Here is a 24,232-nt window from a genome sequence, read left to right as displayed (position 1 = left end):
TGTTTCTGAAACCCCTCCGAAACCAGTCACAAATGACCCACCAGTTTTGCCAGACCTGTTGCTATCACCAGGTGACAGACTGCTGTCTGCACTGAGAAGTGTTTGCTCTCACATTCGATAGTTTATCTGTACAACCTGGGAACTAAAAAGCATTGATGACATGGAGATATTTTACTCTTGACTGCAAACAAACACAACCTTAGATTAGTTCAGCTTTTGAAAAAATGGGTAATAAGTGCCATCTGTGGTTTTATTCATTGTGTTTTAGCAATTTTCAAAAAAGAGCAAATTATAAAGCAAAAGTTATGTCTGACTACCACAAACACTCAGCTAGTGCTAGTGAACATCACTGGTGACAGAGCTGCTCTGCATACTACAGTGTTTCACCAGAGGCTTCAATTATAGATTTGTTGTCTTCAAAGGTTTTGTGCTGTTTGGTTCGAAGAGCTTTTTTAATACAGTGATGCAAAAAACCACATAGTTTTCTGAGTGAAATCTGGAGGACCAGAGAAAAGAAGCCAGGTGGAAGTTCAGCCTCTTTTTGGTGCAGCTGGGTTAAATTGCACTTCTGTTTTGAACAGAAGCTGTAAAGAAGTTCTAGCTTTACAGCTATCTTAGGTAGTGTCTGCATCCCCATCGGTGGCCATGAAGCAGTAGCACAGTGAACTTTGGAGTAGCAACCACATGTAGCCATGGCAGTGCAGCCACAGACACAAGGTTCTCTATAGATCAGGCCATAATCTGTTAGCTGCAGGATGGAAGTACCTAAAGGATTGAAAGTTATGTTTTCTGATTGCTCTGATGTGAAACTCTATTAAGACTGCTATTTTTAAACTTTTCACATTTGCCTTTCCAAAAAGACAGCACTGCAATGTGGTTTCATCTGCAGTTGCCAGTAATCAAATTCAGTAAATACCCCATCTTGATCCAGTATGTGTTGTCAGATTAAAAAAAAAGGCTTGATTTTTAATTGTGACTGTAAAGGATTGTTGTGTAATACCTGTGTAACACCTCTCAGGTCTTCCTGGACTGCCTGGACTGGATGGCTTGGATGGACTAAAAGGTCAAAAGGGTTCTGCAGGAGCTCCAGGTAAAGATGAAAAATAACTGGAAAAGAAAATCTTCTCCTACATGACTGAATGTGCAAGGAAAGTGCATGTTATTTTGATGTTTGCCTTGCCCAGAAGATATTATTAATGCTCAGACTAAACTGTCAAACAGAATCTCAAGTATGCTTAATGGCACACCTGCTGTTATTTGTGGGGAAAACTTTCAAACTTCCATTACTTACATAGTTTTGTTGGAATGTTTCAAGGCTGTTTATAAAATTTAAAAGTTCAGTACAGATGACTCAAAGGAGAGCCAAGTCTCTTTTTTTTTTAATATATGAAAGATAAAACTAACAAATTAAAAGGAGACCTGTGAAATCCCAGCTCCATTTAAAGTCTGTGGGAGTTGTGCCTCAAACATAGGGGGAACATGGATTTCACCCATGCTGATGTATTTGCAACTTTCAAAAGGTGCTTTTGAAGCACTATTAAAAAACAATGTTTATAATCTATCTAAAGATTACAAATATATGCTGATAGAAAATTAAATTTAGAACCATACAGTTTGCATTTCAAGTTACAGACAATAATTACACCATACAAAATAACCCCTGAAGAAGAGCATTCAAGCAAAAAGATTACTTTCTTTGAAAGTGATGAATTAGGGCCAGATTCAACAAAACTCTATCCAGTTTCCAAGAGAGAACCAGAAAAACAGCACTAGGCAAACCTTGCAAAGAGGAACATCTGCAACTGGTATTTCTGTTCTGCACATCTGTATTTGTATTCGCTGTAAGCTTTATGTACATAATTGTTTTCTTATAAAGGTCAGAGTGAGACAGGGCCCCCAGGATACTCAGGAGAAATTGGACCAAAAGGAGACAGAGGTGAACCTGGATGGCCTGGTATTTCTATTCCAGGCTCCCCTGGAGAAAGGGGATTTCCAGGATTTCCAGGTAAGAAAAGGTTTTCTCCAAAGTGCTGCTCTGCAGAGCTGAAATTAAGCTCATACTTATTTTATTTTTCTAAAGGAACTTACTCCGGTTAACATGAATATTAATAGAAGATTCTTTCCCTACAAACACTTCTGTTGTAACACGCTGATGTTTCCTGACATACAGAATCTCCAGAATTTCTGGTTTATGTTATAGGAAAGAATGAAAATAGAAAATTATGGACTTGAATAGACTCAGGGAACTGCTAGGTAGGGTTGGCATTTAGGAAGAAATTCCTGAACAAAAAAAGTGCAGAAGATCTGGCAGTCCCAGAACTATAATAAATCTATCAACTCTTCTGATGTAAGTGCAAGATAGAACTGCCTCACAAGATTGCAATGGTTATTTTAGAGCTTGGTGATATAGGAACTGCACAGAAATGGGAAAAAGCAAGTGTTTGAGGCAGGGCCACTGGGAAAGTGAAGAGACTGGAGCATCTGTCCTATGAGGAGAGGCTGAGAGAGGGGGAATTGCTTTGGCTGCAGAAGAGAAAGCTCAGGGGGAGTTTATTAGTGTGTGGAAGTACCTGATGGGAAGGACCTGGTTCCTTCATAGTGATATCCAGTGATAGGACAAGAGGGAATAGGCACAAACTGACATTCAGGAAATTCTCCTTAAATAGAAAGAAAAGTTTTAATTTCCCTATGAAGAGAATTGAGCATGGGAACAGGTTGCCTGGAGAAGTTATGAAGTGTCTGTCATTGGAGATACTCAAAACCCAGCTGGACAGAGCCTGAGGCAGCCTGCTCCAGCTGATCCTGCTTTGAGGGCAGGGTTAGTCTAGGAAGTCTCCAGAGGCCCACTCAAACCTCAGCAATTCTGTGATTAGAAGTGACAACAACTTTACGCTGCCAGACCTTGCCACAGTCACATAACACATGGAAGAAAAACAGCAGGAGGTGAAATCTGGTGAGGTGAATTATTCTAAGATGAAGACACAATCAATTTTTCTTAGTTTGGTTACTAGTTGGTGAACTGGGAGAGCCAACAGAATGGTGCTGTTGAGGAAAAAAGGAGGTTTAATTCTGAGATGTATTAACACTGTTGGACACAGGATAGGCAAGGTCTCCGATGGTTGTGAGCAGCTTTGACAAATAAGAGAAAACTCACCAGAAGGTAAATGGAAGGATGGGGTCAAAAGCAAGACTGAAGAAACTAGATTTGTTTTTTTGTGGAAAAGAGAAGGCAACAGAATGCAACCCACATGTTAACAAGCTGCAACTGTTTAAAAGTGTTGTGCAGAGGATGGAAACCTGCAACTCTGCCTGTCTCAAGTAAGGGCATAAATGTTTTATTGTGTAAAAATCCAGATTAAAAAAAAAATCCAGATTATTAGGGGAAAAATGCATTTAAGGCTAGTAAATTCATCTTGTTCACTGAGATTTTTAGGAATAATTTTTAGGAATTTTGCTGTGAATACTTATTCTGCCCCAGGCAGAATCATTTCACAGTCCCCACTCACTTCACATCATTACCATTTCTCCCATTGCTGGAATTCAGGAAAACTCGGCTATCTGTGTCAATGTGCCAACATGTGATGATGTATTCTTCAGGTTACATAGATTTTATTGGAAGAATTAAAAATTGAAAGAGATAATGAATATTTTCACTTTGACAGGTTGGCCTCATTAGCCTGGGGACTGGTATGTTTGGTATACAAGTGGGAGCATACATTACCTCCATGACTTCTCATGTCATTCTTCATGTCTTCTCATTCTCATTCTTTTACTTACTAACTTCTGTCTGTAATCTAAAAAAACCCTCAGATTTGTATTTTAAAATGTGATCCCTTAGGTAGAAGAGGACCTGTTGGACCCACTGGACCTATGGGAAGATCTCCTGATAGTGCTTCCCCTGGTCCTCCAGGTGATCAAGGATTACCTGGTTTAGACGGCATCAGAGGTATTAAAACTAAAAATACCAACTTTTATCATGTAAAATGTATAGAAGTGCATAGGGAATAAAGAAACCCATCACTACCTCAGTGAATACACAGAGAAGTGAACACTAGGTAGATAACCAGAGCAAGGACAAAATGCAGATCTCCAAATTAAGCAACACAGTAATAAATCTATAAGATATAAATATAGAGAAAGTATAGAAGTGTTTCAGTGAATGTACCAGTAACTTGCTGCCTTTTCTGCTTGCACAGAAGTTAAATAACTTTGGGAACTACGCCTATCTCTGTCTTCCTTGGACAAAGGCTAGCACTAGTATTTCCAGAAAAATGCAAGGGCTATCCTATAGCCTAGAGAAAAAAAAACAAAAACAAAAACCAAACCCAAAACACACTAGAGTAAGATAAAAAAAACCACCAGCAGAACATGGCTATTTCTAGATGTTTGCACTTTGTGTATACAGTAAGAATAAAGTTCTCTTTCATAGGTGATCCTGGAAATCCTGGTCCTCCTGGAGAGACTATCTTTGTGCGAGGAGATCCAGGTGATACTGGCATTCGAGGGGCACCAGGTAATCCTGGGCCACGAGGACAACAGGGAGCCAAAGGCCCTCCAGGGAGCCAAGGAAGAGAAGGCCCAAAGGGTATGGTCAGAGATGTTTTCAAGTTCTGTGTGCACTTATGCCCAGCCCCTGTGACTGAGCCTTGTGCCCAGGGGGTGGCCATTGGCGATGGAGCTGGGCAGAAGGGGTGGAGGCTGGACATTCCACAGCTCTGCCTGGTTACCTACAGACACAGTGGGGTTGGGGTAGAAGGTGAGAATAGAGGCAGACATGCACTGCTTCACAACAGCTTGTTGGAAGACACCTCTGCAACTCTGAGAATAAGGCAGTAAAACATTTTAGTTTTACAGTAAAAATTAGAGTTTGCCAGATAAGCGAACCGTGACCCCTCTTCAGGGGTCCTGAGAAACTACAGGAAATGAAGATGTGTTTGAACTAACAGAGTCTCATGTCTGCCCCATATCAATAGCTTGGGGCTTTCAACAGATTCTTTAGTTTGAAAACAGAAATCTACATACTCTGCTCTTTTCACACACTGTAGAGAAATCCCATCTACACCATCGTTTCCAATCTCTACAAAAAGAAAATTTCCAGACCACGGAAAGAAGAAATGTGTATTTCTTTCTGTGGCACAACAGAGTTGAGGATTCTCAAGGATTTTTTGTTACTCAAGCATCCAGATTGTATTCTATTTTTGTTTGGTTTTATTTCCAGGTCCTATGGGGGTCCATGGCCCACAGGGTCCACCTGGTGCTTCAGGACAACCAGGAGACCAAGGTTTTCCAGGAAGACCTGGTCCCAGAGGTCCCACAGGTACTTATGGACCTGTTGCTCATTGTCATTCAACTGGAACTGTGATCCTTCTATTCATACATAATCATACTAATGCTGACTTGCATGCAAATAATTTAAATAATCTCAGAAAAAAATCCCTGCAGTTGCCAAATTAAATGATTTCTCATTTGATTAAAATTTTCTGAACTATTTGTTTCTAATGTCACCTCATGTAAGTGATTTCAGTTCTCATTCCATTCTTTAATTTACATGCCTGAAACTTGCTTCCACCTGCACCTCAATGGCAACAATCTGCTTTCCATTTTTCAAATACTTCAGGTTTCATAGGTAAGTTCATGACTTTTGATTATTGTTCTTTTCATGGGAGCTCCCTTATATATAGAAACATTCAGCTCTTATTAGAAGATATCCTTGGCATGGTTTCTAGGAATAGTAGGTACTGCTAGCAGGACATAGTTCTAATATATATTTCACATAAACAGCACCAATGTCATGAGAATGCTCTGCTGAGAATCTCATGCTAGGATGTCAATTAGACTTGTGAAACATTTGTTTCTGATTCTTATTTGGGTTTTTTTTTGGTTTTCACACAAGATGCTTTCTAACCAAAATTGTAGCAAAAGCTTGAATCCTAACACTGGACTACTACAAACACTGAATTCCCCATCTGACTAAAAGTTGATCCAAAATGCAAACAGTAAAAAAAAAAAAAAAGCTGCCAGTAACTTTCACTATATAAAATGTGACTATTCTTTTTTTTTATTATGCATTATAATTACTTTAGATGGCTGTTATGGGCTAGCTTTTTTGGCCTGCCTACTGATAGTTAAACAGAAAAAAAATAGGCAAAATACTGGAAAATGTTCCATGTGCTAAGATGTTTGCACTGAAGCTGGGTAGGTAGACTTTAAGCTTTAACTCAAATCAGTTTGGGGCACATTAAGACTGAAGCTGTACACCAAATATGTGAAACATAGAATCATTGATTTGTTTAAGTTGTAAAAGTCCTCCAAGATATCAAATTCCACCATTAACTCAGTGCTTCCAAGGCCACCCCTACACCACGTCCCCAGGTGGGCCACATCTACACTTCCTTTCAGTACCTCCAGGGATGATGGATCCATTATCACTTCCCTGGGCAGCTTGTTCCAGGGCTTGACAACCTTTCCCATGAAGACATATTTCCTAATATCCAATATAAGTCTCCCTTGATGAAACTTAAGGCCATTTCCTCTTGTTACTTGGGAGAAGAGGCTCTCTACAAGCTCCTTTCAAGTAACTGTAATAGAGCAATAAGGTCTCTCTTGACCCTCCTCCAGTTCCCTCAGCTGCTCCTCACCAGACTTGTGCTCCAGACCCTTCCCAGCTCCGTTGCCTCTCCCTGGACACACTCCAGCACCTCAATGTCTTTCTGGTAGTGAGAAGCCCAAAACTGAATACAGGATTCAAGGTGCAGCCTCAGCCGTGCTGAGCACAGGGGCACAGTCACTGCCTTGGTCCTGCTGACCACACTATTGCTGGTACAGGCCAGGATGCCATTGGCCTTCCTGCCCACCTGGACAAAGATCACAGACAAGCTAACATACACTTGTTAACACTGGCTTGCCACACTGTTAATACTGTGCTAAAAGACTTAAGAGTAAAATCAAAAACAGTAGGACTCAATAATTCAAGATTTGAAAACACTTAAAGTATACTCTTGAACACCCAAATCAGCTAACATTTATGTTGACTTTTTGAATGGAAGTGATTAGCCAGTCATGCAATTCACTTTCCCATTACACATTCCAGGTGACCCCGGTGAGCCAGGAAAGATAGATGATTCATGCCCTACAATCCCAGGGCCTCCTGGGGAAGCAGGGCAAAGAGGAGAGGATGGCTCTGCAGGATTACCAGGGCCAATAGGCCACCCTGGACCCCAAGGTAAGCTCATGTTCTGAAAGCTTGGATGTTCCTCTCAGCCATTTAGACAACAAGCTGAAAAGGGTCAGAGTGTCAGAGTTACTTCTCTGTTTTACCCTCTCTCTTCTCCTTAGACACTTACTAACAGTCTCCAGAAACACATAGTGGGCTGGTTAATGCTGAGGATGATGGATAAATGTAGCTGAACCAGGCTGTTTGAGCCTGCCTGTACTACATTCCTGTTTCCTAGGCCAGGCAGGGCAAAAGCATTGTTGAGAAAAAAGTTCTTCAAGTGGTATTTTTCCTTTTTCCCCTTGAAATTATAAAGCAATGCCTCAAGCCATCCCTGTGGTTTAGACCTATTTGGAGGATGCTTGAAATATTCATGCTTTAAAATCTAGCAATAATTAATCCCAAAGCTCTGCTAACCAAAGTCCTAAAAGGACACTGAAGTCAGAGAAGTGGCTACAATAGAGGTCTTTATCTATTAGAACATGAAAAAGTTACCACCAAAGAAAACTGACCAAAGAGATCTTAAAAGGAAGTGAGGAAAGACTGAAATGTTCTTCTGACAGATGAAAAGAAAACAAGGGTGATGATGATACCAGTGACTCCAAAAGAGAGGCCACCTTCTTTGAAACACAGCATAGGCTGCATTGCAGAATGTCTTCAGCTTAGATGGTGGAATCTCTTGTGTGGTTTTAGGTATTTCCTACTTAGGAAACCAAAGTTTGTTGTGTTGGCTGCTCTGGAAATCCAGTGTGTCCAGAGAAAAATCCCTGATTGTCTCCCAGGAGATTCACAGCAGCAGTCATTCCCATCACTAAAGGAAACAGTGCAGTTTTCAGTTAACTCTCTAGTTTTAGGTATCTTAGTTGATTTGCCAGCTAAAAGGGGTTTCTGGGGTTACACAGCTGTGTTTCCATTATATGCATCATTAAGGGTTTCTGTCAAACCAGGTGCTACAGTGATACACATATTTGAACTGGTTTTATGAAAGAAATAAAGAAATAGTAATGCTTTTTCCTTCATTAAGATAGGAGAATCCAATTTTTTCCTGGCTTGGAAGGTAAAGTGGAAGTTTTACTAGCAAAAGCAGTGGATTTTATTAAAACCCTTCAATGTGCTTAAGCTTTGGCAGAATAACCCTGCAAACAACATAGAAAAGCTGTTAATATTTTTGCGTGGTTCAGTCTTTTGTGGTAAAAAGTAACAAGGGGAAGTTTGAATGTTGTGAGACAACCTTGAATTACTTAGTCTGCAGATTAAATAGCAAAGTCTGCTAGGAATGAAACACCATTACTGAGAAACAACTGTGATGGGTTCTGAAAAATACCCTCATCTGAAATCTGGTTTTAATCAAAAGGGGAAAACCACTTTAAGTGCAACAATACCTGAGAAGTGTTACATTGTTCAATTCAGGTTATGTTTTAGGTAGCCACTGAACAGGCCCATCCTTATCTGCATCCTACATGAGATGTATCTTTTACTGCCACAGCCACACCTTCCCTGCTAATGTATAAAATGCATGGACATGTGAGAAATACAAAAGGTGAGGCCATCAGGAGCCTAAAAATGTCTAATTCTGCAGACCCAGCCCCACCCTGTTCTCTAAGTATTCCAGTACATCCACTACTTCAAAAGGAGTTTGCTATGTCTTCTAAGCCTTTGCTGAATGGGGTTCTCAAAGCTGACAGCTTGGCTTTTCTCAGGAGGAGTTACAGCTCATTCCATGGTACAGATCCTGACTTGCATGATAATGTTTGTTGGGGAGTGCTTTGATTTCAACTCAAGATCTCTGGAGAGGATGGAAAACCTTATCAGGAGCTGCTGTTCCTAAGTCCTGCCTCTGAGCTACTGCTGTGGTCACAGTGTGAATAGGTGGTGAAGAGAATTCCCAGCAGAAGCAGTTCTGCACCTCCCTGTCCCAGTGTCCATTTCACTGACTTGCCCTTTGTGTTTGGACAATGCAGAACCTTAAATGCAGCCCTGTGAAGAAAAAGCACATACTTTTTATTTATCTAGGCATAAAAGGTGAAGAAGGATCGTGTGGCCTGCCAGGTCAAGATGGGTTACCTGGGGCACCTGGACCACCAGGTGACCAAGGGAGCCGAGGAGAGCAAGGATATGCTGGGCCACAAGGTAAGAATGGAGCATGACTTTGGGGGGGAGATGTGTGAGATGACACACAGACTCCGTTTTCTCTCTGCTCCAATTCCCACATGGAATTCCCACCTCTAGCCTGAAATTCCACAACACCTCTTGCCCCCTCTTAGTTCAAGCATTTGGAAATGATTTCATTACAAGACCTGTTGGGAAAACATCCGTTATTAAGCGGAAAGGCAATTAAGCACCCATGCTCAGACAGCATATATCAATAGGCATGCATCTCTGAGCCAGGGCTAACGGGGCAACTGTCTGGCAGTAATTAAAGCTGTATTTTAACTGTGACTGCTCTCTAATAAATTAAGGGTTTAATACATATGTGAGCAAGGGCCATCGACTGTTACTGCAAGGATTCAAATTCAGTCCAGATGTTCTGCTTATCCTAGTGAGTAAGTCTGGGAAATCATTGCCCACTTCAGTTCATTTCTTAATCCATACACCACAAGACAGAGGCACAATAGAAAAGCCAAGTGCCAAGCATTCAGTGGCAATCTAATTCATTTCTCTTCCTGAAGAAGGATAACAGAAGTCTACTTGTGTCTTTATTGCCCATGACAGCCTTGAAGTTGTATTACACTCAGTTAGGAATTTCTTGTTGAATGTTTAACACATGGCTGGTGTGAACTTTTACTGTATGTTATACAAGTAAATTTCCTTCACCTTTCTCCAAGGTCCACCTGGCCAGACTGGTGTTCCAGGACAACCAGGCCCCCAGATTAGATCTGCAAGTGGATTCTTGCTTGTCCTTCACAGTCAGTCAGACAGAGAACCACTCTGCCCACAGGGGATGCCAAAGTTATGGACTGGCTATAGTCTGCTGTACCTGGAAGGACAAGAGAAAGCCCATAACCAAGATCTCGGTATGTATTATATATAATTGCTCTCCAGCTAAGGGATAATATGGTGTTATCTATACAAGGAAAGACAAATCACATGGAGCAAGCTATAGAACTGTCAGTTCCTTATTTTCTACAGACTCAAAACTCATTTACAATGTTGATAATGAACTTGGTTTTGCTGCCATATTGTCACCCATTTAAAATGGCTTCCTGCTGCTCTACAATTGAACTGAAAAGTATTTCTAAGTAATTTTGACTTGAAGGTGGAGAGATGAGTGGTTTATTTCACTTATCCCAGCTCATTTTAGGCTGTCTTTGAAGTCACTGGAGACAATTTCCTAGGTCAGAAATCTCATTTGGCCACTCTGAAATAACTCCCTGGAAGATCTGCTCCTTTTTTACAGGAGCTAGTTAAGTTGGGTAAGTACAGTTGGGCAGTACAAGTAAGCTTTACAGGTAAATTATGCATCATGTGTACAGCAGAATCCTGTGCTTTTCAGAGTCAGAAGCTAATATTTTTGGAAAAGCCAAATTTCTTCCAGAGACAGCTCTTTTTGGTGCCTTGGGTCATTTCTTCTCTGTCTTCTACGATTCTGACTAAAATTATATGTCTAAATAAGCTGCCTGACTTGCAGCCTGAGGAACCGATTGGTGGCAATTTGCACAGCAAAAGTTTCCTAAATTCTTGTTGACTTGTTACAAAAGAGTCAGAGAAGTCTCTGAGGAGGAAAGATCAAGGACCTAATAAGCTGAACAAAAAAATAAGTGTTTAAAAGAGCAATAAAAAGAGCTATTTTTAGAATAGCAGTGGTGTTTTAGAATGTTTTCACTATTGTGTGTTCGGCATTCCCCAGGAGAGCCAGTTGCTAACGGAATGCCTCATAACAGCAGTGAAAATAAGATTCAAAGAAAGCAGGGTCCTTGTCTCCTGTGTGATTTTGCAGGCATTTTTCCTACTCAGGCTGCTCCAGATCCTTCATTACTACTGGAATAGAATATTACCAGTGATAAACAAAACTGGCTTCTGTACAGAAATGTCACATGTCTTTAATGAAGGTGTTTGGGTTTGGGGGCATTACAGAAATAACACTTCACACACCAAGTTCAAAGCAGAACTTCGTGCAGTGATTATTGCTAACTAAATAGGCCATCATGAAACTGTTCTAAATTCAGCCCTGGAAGAAGTTCATCACAGAAGTATGTACTGGTCACTTCTTGGTTCCCACTGATGTCTGCCTGATGAGAATTTTGCAGGATTGCCTCTGCAAAATCCCCCAGTCCTTTTATTTCACTTTGGGAGTCTGTGGAAGCTTTCTGGAAGGCAGTAGGACAGCTGTTGAGATTTCAGCTTAATGCACTGCTAGCAATGGCTTGTCATACTTCACAAAAATGTTTCTATTTATCAGCATTGTCATTTAGTTTCTCACTGCTCCTAATGAGTTTGTAAATAGCTGATCTCCTTTTAAACCAGCCACCACCTCTTGCCTAATTTATTTTTCAGTGTTGGCACAGCTAAGAAATATGTTATCATAACTGTTTCTCATGGTGACAAACTACATCATGTTTAAATATCAGATTGACACAATTAAATATTACCGGTCAAAGGAAGATGCTTACTGGTAATAGGTCTCTGTTTTTTATGTAGACATTTTAGTAAAGGGCTTGGGAGGTTTAACAGCTGTGGGTTACCTAAATCCTGCTAAAATACATCATTTTGTAGCACCATTGGTCGGAATACAATTTTCAGTTTACCTAGGAAGTGGAATAATTGGCATCACTTGCTGTTATTTTCAGGTCTGGCAGGATCCTGCCTGCCTGTGTTTAGTACCATGCCATTTGCCTACTGCAACATCAACCAGGTGTGTTACTATGCCAGCCGCAATGACAAGTCCTACTGGCTGTCCAGCGCTGCTCCGCTGCCGATGGCGCCGCTGTCCGAGGAGGAGATCCGGCCGTACATCAGCAGATGTGCTGTGTGTGAGGCCCCAGCACAGGCAGTGGCACTGCACAGCCAGGACCAGACCATTCCTCCCTGCCCACTCAACTGGAGGAGCCTTTGGATAGGATACTCTTTTTTGATGGTAAGAAAGTGGGTGCATGACTGTATAGACATGTTTCTTTCATCCAGCTTTTGTATTCTAAAGGTTCAAGGATTTTTAGCTCTGAAAAGTAAATTATTCAATGTCTAGCAAACATTAAAGAGGAAAAGTCACAAGAAACAAGACAAAGCTTAGTTCCAAATTGCAGAACCTACCTGTAGCTACATAGACTGTACTCAGAGACTTAAGATACACATTTCTTAAAATTACAAAGGTTTTGCCTCCTTGTCTATAATAAACAATAGGTTTTTCATGTACAAAGACATAATTTTCAGAATTGGAGCCCTAGGTCATTTTAATGCCATCCTCAAGTTACATTTGCAGCAGTTTGGATAATGGCATTGTTCTGAAACAACCCAGACTACTCCTTCCTTCACTTTGATAAATACCTGAAAGTTAAGTGGGCCAGCTCACTTAACTCTCAAAGTGAGACTTTGAGATTAACTTATTACAGAGCAAATTAAGATTTTCTCCAGCAAAAGAATCTTACTCCAATTTAAGATTACAAAAAACTGTACAGTTAAAAGCAAGTAGGAAAAAAGACAGATGAACATAATTTACCTATTTTTCATGCACAGTTACCAAGTTGTCTCTGCTCTTTGCAGCACACTGGATCTGGTGACCAGGGTGGTGGACAGTCCCTTATGTCACCCGGAAGCTGCCTGGAAGACTTCAGATCAGCACCATTCATTGAGTGCCAGGGCCAGCGGGGAACGTGTCAGTTCTTTGCTAATGAATACAGTTTCTGGCTGACCACCGTGATGCCTGAGCTGCAGTTTGCATCAGCCCCCCTGTCAGGGACGCTTAAAGAAGGACAGGAGCAGAGGAAAAAAATCAGTCGATGCCAGGTATGCCTGAAGCACGGCTAAGAAACAAACCAAAAGCAGGCAGCTACAGAGAGAGGCTCGCAGGAGGATGAGCAACTTGCTAAAGGTTTAAACAGCAGCTCGTGTTTGAATCTGTGTGAAAGTGTGCAGCACTGTTCTCTTTGTTGGAGTGGAAAAATGAGACAAAGATGAGGGATCTGTTGAGCCTCATCCACCCATGTACACACATACACAAGCAGTAAAATCTGGTGTAAAATAATTAAGACAAAACTCTGTCCCATTGGAGTCCACTGCTGTAATGTACAGGGAACAAGGTGGGTTTGAGGATTGAGTCAAGCTGGGAAGACCAAGGATGCCATACCTGTTGTGCAAGAGAATGGATTTCCTGCTAGAAACGGCATTTACAGCAGGATGAATATTTACATGGCATATTTTAAGTATTTATCTATACCGATAGAAATGTGCAAACATACCAATGTCAAAGCCCTGTAGCTGAATTTCCCAAGCTAAAGAAACCTTGCACTTGCTGTTTCTGAGGGAAGGGAAAAATGCAATTGTTAAAAAAATAATATAACAATAAAAACAATTAAGATCAAAGTCTTTTACCATTGCAGTACTGAACCAGACTCTAAAAGAACTGTTAATTGGGCTTTCATTTGCAACTAAAAGCTGCAAATCCATTTAACAGCAGATTATGTAAGAAAATAAAATTAGCTGAGATAACAAATCTGTAAAACCCTGTATTTATATTTACAATTAATTTCTAAAAGCAGTTACATTAAATTATTAAACTCTAATCCAAGTTTCTGAATAAACAAAGCAATTTCTAATATTAATTAAAAAGAAACAGTGACATGGTGATAAAATGGGTGAACTTATCTGAGTGATAAATATAAGAACTGTTAGGACAATAAATTGTGTTCATTTTATGCCTTAGTTTGTAAATACACCAGAAAAAAAAAAAAAGCCATCACCATTAAGATCCTTGTAGAATAACATCTCTGAAGTTTTTTTATTTTTTAAAACACAACTGTAAAAATGTTCATATCCTAAAGCACTAATTACCTTTTGAAAAAATGAAAACACATTTGTAACTCCTTCATTCATCTCTAAAACCAGAACTACTCAATGTTCTATATCATGGGGAAACATCTGAAAACACAGATTGCAAATGGAGAATCCATCATGTGCAGAAAGGCCACAAATGCTCCTTTTACCACTTAAATAAGCTTTTACTAGGATGGAATCAAATGCTTTTTCCAGCACTTTGTGTTCACTGAGGTGCCCCCAGCAAAAGGATTTTCAAGGAAACTGCGATCCTCATCCAAGGGTCCTAATTCAAAGCAAACTCTCTCTGAAGCCATCACGAGGACAACAGGCTGATCAGCCAATTTAAAAGCTGGATACACAAACTCAAAGAGCAGGAAAGACAGACATTCCAGGCTCAGCCAGAGGAAAATAAAACAGTCAGAGGATAAGTCCAGTCGAGTGTAAATACATCTGACTGTGCAACTTCCTCCTGACACAACCAACCAAACCTCTCTGATGTACTGTTCCTACGTGGTGGTCAACTGACTGTGCTCTTTCCCCTGGGCAAGGGTCAGGAGCCCTCCTGGGGCATTCCCGCCGTGCCAGGGAACATTTTCCTCTGGTCCTGTGCCTGCTGGGACAGGGCACACCTTGGGTCACTCCCAGGTTATCCTGACTACACCTGTCAGACCTGACACTGGAGCAGGGGCCAATCCCTGCCATTGACCTGTATGCAGGAATTCCATCCCCTCCTGAGGCAGCATCCCACAAGCAGGGGAGAGCAGCTCTCCAGTCTGACACAAGTCGCAAAGTCTCGACTCTAAAAGGTGCTGAGCAGCTCAGGAGCTTCCTGTGGGAAGAAAGCAGTGGGTGGAGAGGAGCACCAGTGCTTAGGCACCTGTTCTCCAAGGTGTGCACGCTGTGTTTCCAAAAATGCCTCAGCCAAAGCCCCACAGGGCTGGGAGCTGCAGCTGCTGCTCACAGTCACAGGAACAGACACCCAGGGGCTCAGGTGATGGCCCCATTTCCTGAGTGGATTTAGCTGATTCCACACTGAGGTCTCGTTTATGAGTCTCACCTGACAGTGCTCACCAGCTCCTCCATCACTCATCTGCAGCCTCTTTTCAGGTGAGAACCTCTGGGGAGGAGCTGTGGCTTTCCTGAAAAGCAGAGCAGGGCTTTTGGTATAAACTGCACTGAGGTAAACAATAATCAAAACTTTATATACTGTGTTACTGCAAACTAGGTCATAGGGACAAGGTGAAGGCAAGGAAATAAAAAGAGTTTTTGGAATTGTATCTGTGTTCACCTAACTTGAACAAATGCACCAAAAATTCTAAAACATCAACAAAAAGCCTCACCAGTAATTTAAATAGGCCATTTCACAGCATTTTACTTGTTGCACTTTTGTGTGCTTTAAAAACATCACACAACCCCCCCATATTTGTGTATCATTTTGATACAGGGTTTTTGCAACTGTGCCAGTTCCATTTTACTATAGTCTGTCAGCACATATATAGGAAATGTATTTTTAAGCTACTACTGATTGGTCAGATATTTCATAAGTGTAAATTTCTGTTCCATGTTCAGCTAACTCCATAAGGCATTGGTCAGAAACACTGTACTAATTCAAAATGAAATTGCAGAAAAAATGCTTAATATTACACAGCAAGTAAAACAGATGAAAGTATAAAGCAGCAGATGCTTTAACTCTGCAATTATTTGTCCAGTGACTATAAGAAGAAAAATAATTTTTAAATTATTCCTAGGGAACCTATTTTTGAAATTAAGTGTGAAAAGGCATAACTGAAACTGTTAAGAGTAAAAAAACAATCCTTAAAATCCTAAAAGCAATGGCCTTGTGCTGGGCCTTGAAGTCCAAATTACTCTTACTATGGCATTCCAGAGTTTGGATCTTGTGCAGGCCTGGTCAGGAAGTGAATTTTATCCTCAACAGCAGGCAGGATATTAAGAGCAACACAGAAAATGATGCTGGCTGCACTTGGAGGTCACTGAAATTGGAGCCATTTGGGGTGAACTGCCTTGAAATTAAACTCAGAACTAGTGATTTCCAATGAGATTTGCTTGTCCATCACCCTGGCAAACCAGGGCCACAGGGAAGGTCCTGGTTCTAACTCAAGGCAAATCCTCAGGACAGGTGGCAGATTCTTGTCCCTCACATCCCTGTGCATCAGGATTTCTAGAGGATAACAAGTGGAAGAAAAACACTGCATGGCGTAAAACCTGATCTGCTCACAAGAAATGTGGCCATTATTATTTCATTTGATGCTTTTCATTACAAGGAAGGAGATGCACAAGTCCAATACTGAAAGTGTCTCTTGAATCAAGTCATCTTTTGGTGTATTCAGAGTGTGTCAAAAGGGAGAAACTAAAGCAAAACTTAAAACTAGTATCACTCATTTTATCATAATGGTGCTATGCTGTAAAAATAGTATTTTTAAAGAGTACTTCAAATTCATCAATGTACAACAGAGTTTCTGTTTTGGAGTCCACAATCCACATGCATAGAACAGGTATCAGAATGAGAGGACAGCAAAGATGCCTCAGGTCCAGACAGAGATGGTGCTAGGCTGGGGCCCGTGAGCTGACACAGGCTCCTCCAGAAGCAGCACAGGGTCCGTGGCCAGGCCTTGCTGCCCCAGGTCCCTGCTTGTCCTGTGCTGTGAGCTGTCAAGGGTGGGGAGCTGGTCCTGGCTGGCAGCCACACATCTGCCCAGCTGCTTCACCCTCCAGCAGGACAGGAGAGAAAACGGGGAGAAAGAGCAAGAAAACTCATTTGTTGGAATATAGATGGGGAAATGACTTACCAAGTACTGTTGAGGACTAAACAGACACAACTCAGGGAATTCAATTTATTATTTTGGGGAAAAGGTTGACAAACTTTAACATATCTTCCCTCAAAGTTTCCCCAGGGTCAACTCATTCCAGGCCCTGCTCTGCTCCCTTGTTACCACAGCAATTGTCAGTCAGTCCCTTGAGTGAGGCAGGGGGCAACCAGAAGCTTCTTGGGGCAGGTTTTGTTCCAGGTACAAAGTGGCCTCTCTGTGCTGCACCTGCCTTCTCTCTCTTCCTGTGCTCTGACATTGTTGCTCCGTGGGCTGCAGTCCTTTTATGACAGTACTTGCACTGGTATGGATCATCCCCAGAATCACTTTATTTTGTGCAGCAAGTTTAAAACTGGTCCAGGGATTATTCCAGGGTAAACTCTTAACCAAAAAAAACCCTTTCTCCTATTTTGGCTGGTTCATGAGCACCAGAGGAAAACAAAAGTAGTATCAAAACAGTCAAACACCAGATTTCCTACAGTCATTTTTTTTTCCTACAGTCATCCTACATTTTTTGCCTATATTTAAGGGAAATTAAGCAAACCTTTTATCCATTAACCCAGATAGCTCACTTCTTTGAGAAGGATCCCCCTAAAGCTTTAAAGCACACTCTGGAGTACGCTGAACATGCTCTGCACCACACCTGCTCTGGGCACACAGGGCCAGGCTGCAGAGACTGTGCCAGCACTCCAGCACATCATGTGGGGCCACACCAGCAGCCCTCAGCAAAGCTCTGACTTGTACTATCACCCAGATTCAGAACATAAACCACAGCCAGCTGGGAGTTTCTGTTATTCCACATGGCCACTTCAGACCAACATCCCAGACTCCCAGCCCTTCCAGGCAATCCTTAAGTAACTTGTAACTCTGCTCAGTGGCCACGCACAGACAAATGCTGCACAGATGAGGACTTCTGTTCTAAGGCTGGACTTGCATTAGAATGTCTGAACAAGACAGAAAACAACCATCCAAGGCCATGGGGAGGAGCTGTAATGGGGAACAGTTGTTTGCAAGAAAAAGGATCTCTCCAAAGCCAGCTGTGAGAGGCAGCAGTCAGGCAAGGACAGAGCTCATCAGTCTTCAAAACAATAAAAAAATTCTGTCAGCTCTGGTAAGAACTTTCCAGCAGGTGAAGCAATTGCTTCATCAAACTGGGGATCTATTTCATGACTGGATGTGATTTCAGAAATCAGCATTTTTAACTGACCAAAAAACAAAAACAGCTGCTGAAATTCCACCCACCTGAACCCTCTGGAAAACTAGCCAGGTGGAGAAAAAAATCCTCATCAGCACTCCAACAGATGCTGCTCCATATTCATATTTAACAGCTTTCCCCTTTCCTAGTCACTTCATCCAGATGTTCCAGAAGGTACTGGAAGTTCAATTAGAGGTGACATTTTATAAGTGCAAAGTAAAAACAACTCCATATTTATCATTCTGGAGTGAACCTGTCCAACAAACACAGCTCCCTTCATGTAAGGCAGCTCACACACCTCACAGCACAGCTCACCTCATGCTTGACCACACACTGCCCCACTGCTTCACAAAAGAAGACAGGCCTGAGCTTCATGGGATTTGAAATTCCACACATTTAAATGTTTTCTACAGATTCACTGAAGTAGAAATGCAGAACATGTGAGGAAAATCCCAACCAAGGGTTTCCAAAAAGGAAGACCTGCAGTAAGGTACTACCATAGAGACTCTGTTGTGTTCCTGTGTTAATCCTGCTTGGTTTATAGCAAGAGTTGGAATGAACTCACTGACACCAGGTTCAGCTTGGCAAAACAAAGTTTCAGTACACAGGAAAACAAGAACTTTTCCAGAATTTAGTCTTCCATGTGCATGACAAACACCACTCCAAAGGGATGTTTTCATTGAAGTTCATTTCATTTCACTTAAGTGGAGAATGCCCAAACCATATCAAATTTGTGTGAAAAACTGTCTTTCTTCTGTTTTTCCAGCTCCTCAAAGATTAAATGGATATCTGAATTTATTTTAAGACTTCTAGAAAGCTTAACACACCTTCAGAAATAGCTCCTATGACTGAAAGCTCAGAAGTGTTAATATTTTCTTGTCTTCTGAAATCTGGTAACAAATAAGAAATAATTTTTTTATATAGGGAACAATGAGAAGCTTATAAAAAACCCATGCAATGATTCTGTCCTTCATGTCTGCACACTCCAGAAGCCACAGCACAAACACCAGAATCTGCTCTCCAGCTGTTGTTTGGAAGTGTGATCCACACAGTCCCTCAGTGCTGAGCCAAAATGGGCACAATTCCTCAGCCATGGAATCAGAGGGGAAAAAGAGAGCAACCCCCATTCCCATCCCTCCAAACAGCAGGGAGGGCAGCTGGACCCAAACTCCTTCCCAAGCTGTCCACTGCTGCTGTCACCCCGCTGTGCCGGGCCAAATCCAGGCTCACACCTCTGGAGTGCAGCTCTGGGGAGAAGCAGCAGCTTCAAAGGTTCAGCAGCTCTCTGTTATTATATTACAGCATATACACACTTGGCACATAGGGGTATCATCATTAAACAGAGCAAGGCATGGCCAGAGAAAGTGACTTTAGTCCTGCAGGCAAAAAAAAAAAAAAAAAAGGCAAAACTACTGGCCTGAAGTGGCCAGTCCCTTCACTATCTCCTACTACAACCTATTTGTCTGTATAAATACTGTTTTCTTGGTATTTTAGGGGCTATTTTTTCCCTTAGGAAAAGTGGTGCTGCCAGGGAAAACAGCACACTGACATAAAACCACAGAATTTGCCTGTGCTTAAAGAAAAGATGGAAGAGGGATAAGAATTTTAAAAGCTAAACACAGTTATTTCATCACATCTTAATTCTGGGATGTGAGAAACCCTTATTTATTAACAGTAATATGTTAGGTTGTTCAACCATTAAATTTCAAGAATGTGCCTATTAACAAGTCTGCTGATTAGGATTAATTAGGGAGTGGAATTTCTTACATGGTACCTGATCACAGAGTTTAGAGGAAGTACAAAAAACTCACAAGAATTCACAAATCCTACAACAAAGCAATCAAACTGCAGATGCTGAAATATTTTATACAAAGCTACATTTGCTTCAAGAACCCTTACTTGCAACGGTCAGGCAGTGACCAGGGCCAGAGAAAAAGCAAGGTCCAACACCCACCTGGGTAACTTGCCTTTAATTCTTGTCCCTGAAGAGACCAAGTGCACAGAGCACACTGAGGATTCATCTGCCAATTCTGCCCTCAGCAGTGCTCTGAACCTAAATTCACTGGGATTTTAATGGCAAATATCCTGCTGAGGACTCACAGAATAGTCTGGGATGGAAGGGGCCTTTAAAGGCCATCCAGTCCAACCCACCTGCAATGAGCAAGTGTTAATAAACCTTCCTACAAACCTACAAATACTGTAAGTAGCAGAACTTCTCAATAATCTAGCCCCAAAACTTCCCCTCAATTAAAAAGAAACAAAGTTAGTCCCAATACAATAAATCTACCCCCCTTGGTATCACAAGTCTTAATTTCTAACATGGCAGCAGCTCTGTCATTTAAAATATACACCTTGTTAATTACTGCAATTAAAACCAAATAGCTTTAGATGTTAAAAAAATATTTATTTCAATTCTGTATACAAAAAAATGACAAAACAAGTGAATATTTATTAGTACTGACAATTTTTGTGACTATTTAATGGCATGTATGTCTAAGCTCACTTTACAAAACCAAATCCTTATAGAATTGTAATCAGGTTTTTGATTTTCCTTAAGTATCTCTTTTACCTGACTAGCAGCACATATGCTCTTAAATAAGTATATGCTTATATATATGTATATGATTATAAGTATGCTTTTAAAAAAGTTAAGTATCAGAGCTTAACACACACAGTATGTTACACTGCAACTTTTGACCAGAATATTAAAGGATTTCTGAGGAACCAATACTACATCTTTATCATTTACATCCAATTATTACCTGCTGAGAAAAGTATGCAGGCTTTTGAGACTTATATTCAGTGAACATAAACTTGGTCTTCTGTAAAAGTGTCTGCTGTTTTATTCTATGACTACTGCATATATACAAAACCAACCAAGCCCAAGAACATACCAGGAATCAGAATTCTGTTTGTACCTGGAGTTCCATTGCAGTTGTGCCTATTGTGTCCCAAAACCCAAAGCCCAAAGTCTGCAGCAAACAAGAGCTTCCCCTACATACATTAGCTACAAACAAAAAGAGTAGGTGGCATTTATTTAAAGAACATAGAAAAAAAAAAAATCCTTTTAGGATGTTTTTCTGTATGAAATACACAGCACTGTTTTTTATATTAAAAAAAACAACCTCATAGAAAAGTAGACTTCATAAAGCACAGGTTGGTGAAAGCCTTGAACTGCTTATCCTAATCCTCTACTCCATCAGTGCTGATGAGGAGATTCCAACAGGTCTGTGCCAAAGGCCAATAACCAAATTATTCCTCTGCAATGACACCTCTCTGCGATAGTTTGCAAATTCTTTTATTCTGAGGATAAAATGCCACACAATGAGTGATTTTTCAGGGCAGTACTGGAACCAAAGCCCTTGAGGTTCATCAGTTACCATTAACAGGCAGCAGTGCCACAGGCAGGACCGCCCTGTGTGGAGGTGTGCCCTGAGGGACAACCCTGAGCTCTCAGGCCTCATGTCAACTCCTCTGGTTGGGTAAGGAAATTCTTGAAAGTGAAGAATTCAAGGTACCCTGTGTTTAGGCATGATCTCCACAGGTCTACAAACCCTCAGGTCTGATACTGGTCTTCAAAGAAGATAAATATTGAGAAATAGTGGAATTTTTAAAACTGCATGAACAGCATATACAAAATAAAATTTCCAAGCCTTCTTAAAAAGTGAACCAGACACTTAAAAAAGGTGTATTACTAAACAAATATATACTTTGTATGGCATAGCCACATACCTTTACAAAAAACTCCTAACAAATTGTTTCAGCTCTCTAAAGGGCAGCAGTTTCTGATTTAAAACATAAAAAGAAAGGCTTTAGGAAAACATAAGTAGTTACAACTCAGTTTTATCACATCTGAGCTCTGTACAATATGGTGTGAGGAAGACTGCAACACTGAAGTTTGTATTACAGTAAGGACAGCAGGGAAAGGATAGCTGCAACTATTTGTCTGCTCAAAAGCTTAAACCTAGACTCAACTGACATGGCCCAACCACTGTCATCAAAGCAATCTTTTCAAGTGTCATTCACATGGCAATCCCAAAAAATGAGCTGGTCATCACAGATACCTGAGAAAGGTTCATAAGGAAAAATTGCATAGTTTTAATGTTACATAGAAAATGTAACATTTCATCTGCAATGGATGAAGAAAGTCTGTTGTCTGAGAACATCAGCAGTCAAGAAGCCAAGGAATTCTTAAAGCTATACAAAATAATTTAAGGAAAAAAGACAGTTTGGTAAAATCATCAGTCTTCTTCCATTTAAGGTGCATTAAGATGGAGACAGGCAAAGATCACATTTTGATTCTTATCTCACATTTCTTATTCAAGTTCCAACTTTGAGTCTCTCTGAACTCACAAAATCCTATGCAGTTTTGCAACAAGTAGTAAAAATAATGGAAGAAAGATTATAAATTACTCTGTAAATTACAGATTACAAATAAATCTGTAAGTATTTTTTTAAGTCTGAATGGCACTACAATTTACATCAACACCTGCCAACTTCATCGTCTGTCAAACCTACGAAGCCTTCGCCTTCTCATGTCCTCTTCTGAGTTCTCAGGTGGGAACCAAAACCCATAAGGTTGCTGCTCATTCCTGTGTGTTCCTCCACCAAAATCTGCAAGACACAATGAAAAACAACTGCTATTTTGGTCTGTAATAGGAGAAAAATGCACATATATCCTGTAAGCCAAAGCATCACAACACAAAGGAGACAGGGAATTGAATGTTTTCAATTCTGATGGTTTCAGGGCAATTACAACTTCCAGAAACTGCTCTTAAAGACAGTCAAACAAAAAGAAAAACCAAAACCAGAACCCCCCCCTCCAACAATAAAGCTACCACCACCCAAAAAAACACCCCAACCCAACAACAAAACCAAACCAAACAACAAACCACAACCAAAAGAACATCTAACAAGTTAAGAATAACAAGTATTAGCAAGTATTCACATTTTTCATGATCCCTACTTTACACAGTAAACTCCAGAATATTAAACTATTTCAATGTCCTCAGCAGTTGCTTCTGGCAAAAGCAGCTTTTGTGTTTGCTTTTAGTACCGAGTCCAACATGTGCAGACCCACAGCAGATGCACACACAGCTCCCACCCCCAGCTGGCAGCAGTTTCACAAGGGAAGGACACGTGGCAGCCCAGCCATACAAACTGTAAGCAAAATAATCTGAGCAGCAAGAGCATAGCCAGCCCCACAGGTGTGGGCCCTGGCACCCCAAGAGGAGGTGACTGCAGCAGCTCTCCAGAACTCACATCGAGTCAGCCAGCAAAGAAACAACCCAAGGCTTGCTTACACACACCAGCTCAGCTGAGGGGTTCTGGGAAACAAAAAATCACAGTCTGCCTTCTGAGCAGAATTACAGTGCTCAGGACACAAAAATTAGCTTTAAGGGTAATAAAACCTTTTTAACATTAAGCATTTCTTAAGCTTTCACCTGCCTCACATAGGGTCAAAACTGAATTGTAATGCTGGAGTTTAATAACTGATTTAAAACCATCATTTTTAAACATTTTAAAAAAATTATTTTCAGTAGTGAAATTGTCAGCCAAATATCAAAGTTTCTTATAAAAGCATTTATTTTTCTATACAGCATACCAGGTTAATTTTTATTTAAGAAAACAAATACCACTTACACAGTTAAGACATGTCCTTGCACAGTCCCCATAAAATATGCCCAACACTTCAAATATACCTGTGCTTTAACAATCACTAGTAATAGAATGAGGTGCTATAAAAAAGATGAAAAATGCTCTTTTATATATTGACCCAAAAATAAAAGGCTAGACAATATATTTTTAAAAGCTTTAGGTTGAAGAAAAGATCTTATTTTACATCAAACAACATGGTGAACAGCAAAGGCTGGATGTTTTAAATACGTGTATTTGTATCAGCATGTAGATATTTAAATTATCCTGTTACCTAAAATAGTTCCCTGACACCTTTTTTCTTTTAATTACAGCAGAAATATTAATGAAATAACACCTTTATCTTATCAAAATATTTATAAGCCACAGTGTTCA

At 40.6% G+C, this 24,232-nt stretch overlaps 2 protein-coding genes and 1 long non-coding RNA gene across 9 annotated transcripts in view; 1 reads left to right on the top strand and 2 right to left on the bottom strand.

The window, feature by feature from the left end:
• COL4A4 (collagen type IV alpha 4 chain) overlaps window positions 1–13,998 on the top strand; it is a 63,018-nt gene extending 49,020 nt beyond the window's left edge. For both annotated transcript variants that reach the window (XM_086844844.1, XM_086844845.1), the window contains 10 exons: window positions 1,019–1,090; window positions 1,877–2,005; window positions 3,839–3,946; window positions 4,430–4,585; window positions 5,219–5,317; window positions 7,091–7,222; window positions 9,227–9,343; window positions 10,039–10,227; window positions 12,001–12,287; window positions 12,911–13,998. In XM_086844844.1, the coding sequence (XP_086700970.1) occupies window positions 1,019–1,090; window positions 1,877–2,005; window positions 3,839–3,946; window positions 4,430–4,585; window positions 5,219–5,317; window positions 7,091–7,222; window positions 9,227–9,343; window positions 10,039–10,227; window positions 12,001–12,287; window positions 12,911–13,174 (1,553 nt within the window). In that variant the 3' untranslated portion in view covers window positions 13,175–13,998. The remainder of the gene's footprint in view (window positions 1–1,018; window positions 1,091–1,876; window positions 2,006–3,838; window positions 3,947–4,429; window positions 4,586–5,218; window positions 5,318–7,090; window positions 7,223–9,226; window positions 9,344–10,038; window positions 10,228–12,000; window positions 12,288–12,910) is intronic.
• Window positions 9,939–21,209, bottom strand: LOC147651287 (uncharacterized). Of its 4 annotated transcripts, none has more exons than XR_015274708.1 (4): window positions 15,060–15,175; window positions 14,198–14,284; window positions 13,606–13,664; window positions 9,939–13,493 (listed from the first exon to the last, which is right to left on the bottom strand). It is a non-coding gene; the product is annotated as an uncharacterized LOC147651287 (long non-coding RNA). The 4 variants fall into 4 exon arrangements; XR_015274707.1 differs by having other exon boundaries at window positions 10,793–13,493; window positions 14,889–15,175; XR_015274706.1 differs by lacking the exons at window positions 14,198–14,284; window positions 15,060–15,175 and adding exons at window positions 14,889–15,011; window positions 15,240–21,209 and having other exon boundaries at window positions 13,414–13,493.
• Window positions 20,586–24,232, bottom strand: part of RHBDD1 (rhomboid domain containing 1) — a 28,750-nt gene continuing 25,103 nt past the window's right edge. For all 3 annotated transcript variants that reach the window (XM_086844848.1, XM_023933209.2, XM_023933210.2), the window contains exon 7: window positions 20,586–22,816. In XM_086844848.1, coding sequence (XP_086700974.1) covers window positions 22,701–22,816 — 116 coding nt within the window. In that variant the 3' untranslated portion in view covers window positions 20,586–22,700. The remainder of the gene's footprint in view (window positions 22,817–24,232) is intronic.

Source organism: Cyanistes caeruleus, chromosome 10, assembly GCF_971803275.1.
Source record: "Cyanistes caeruleus chromosome 10, bCyaCae1.hap1.1, whole genome shotgun sequence".
In the NCBI taxonomy this organism is placed as follows: Eukaryota; Metazoa; Chordata; class Aves; order Passeriformes; family Paridae; genus Cyanistes; species Cyanistes caeruleus.
Note: the sequence above shows the minus strand (reverse complement) of the source record. Positions and strands in the feature narration are given on the sequence as shown.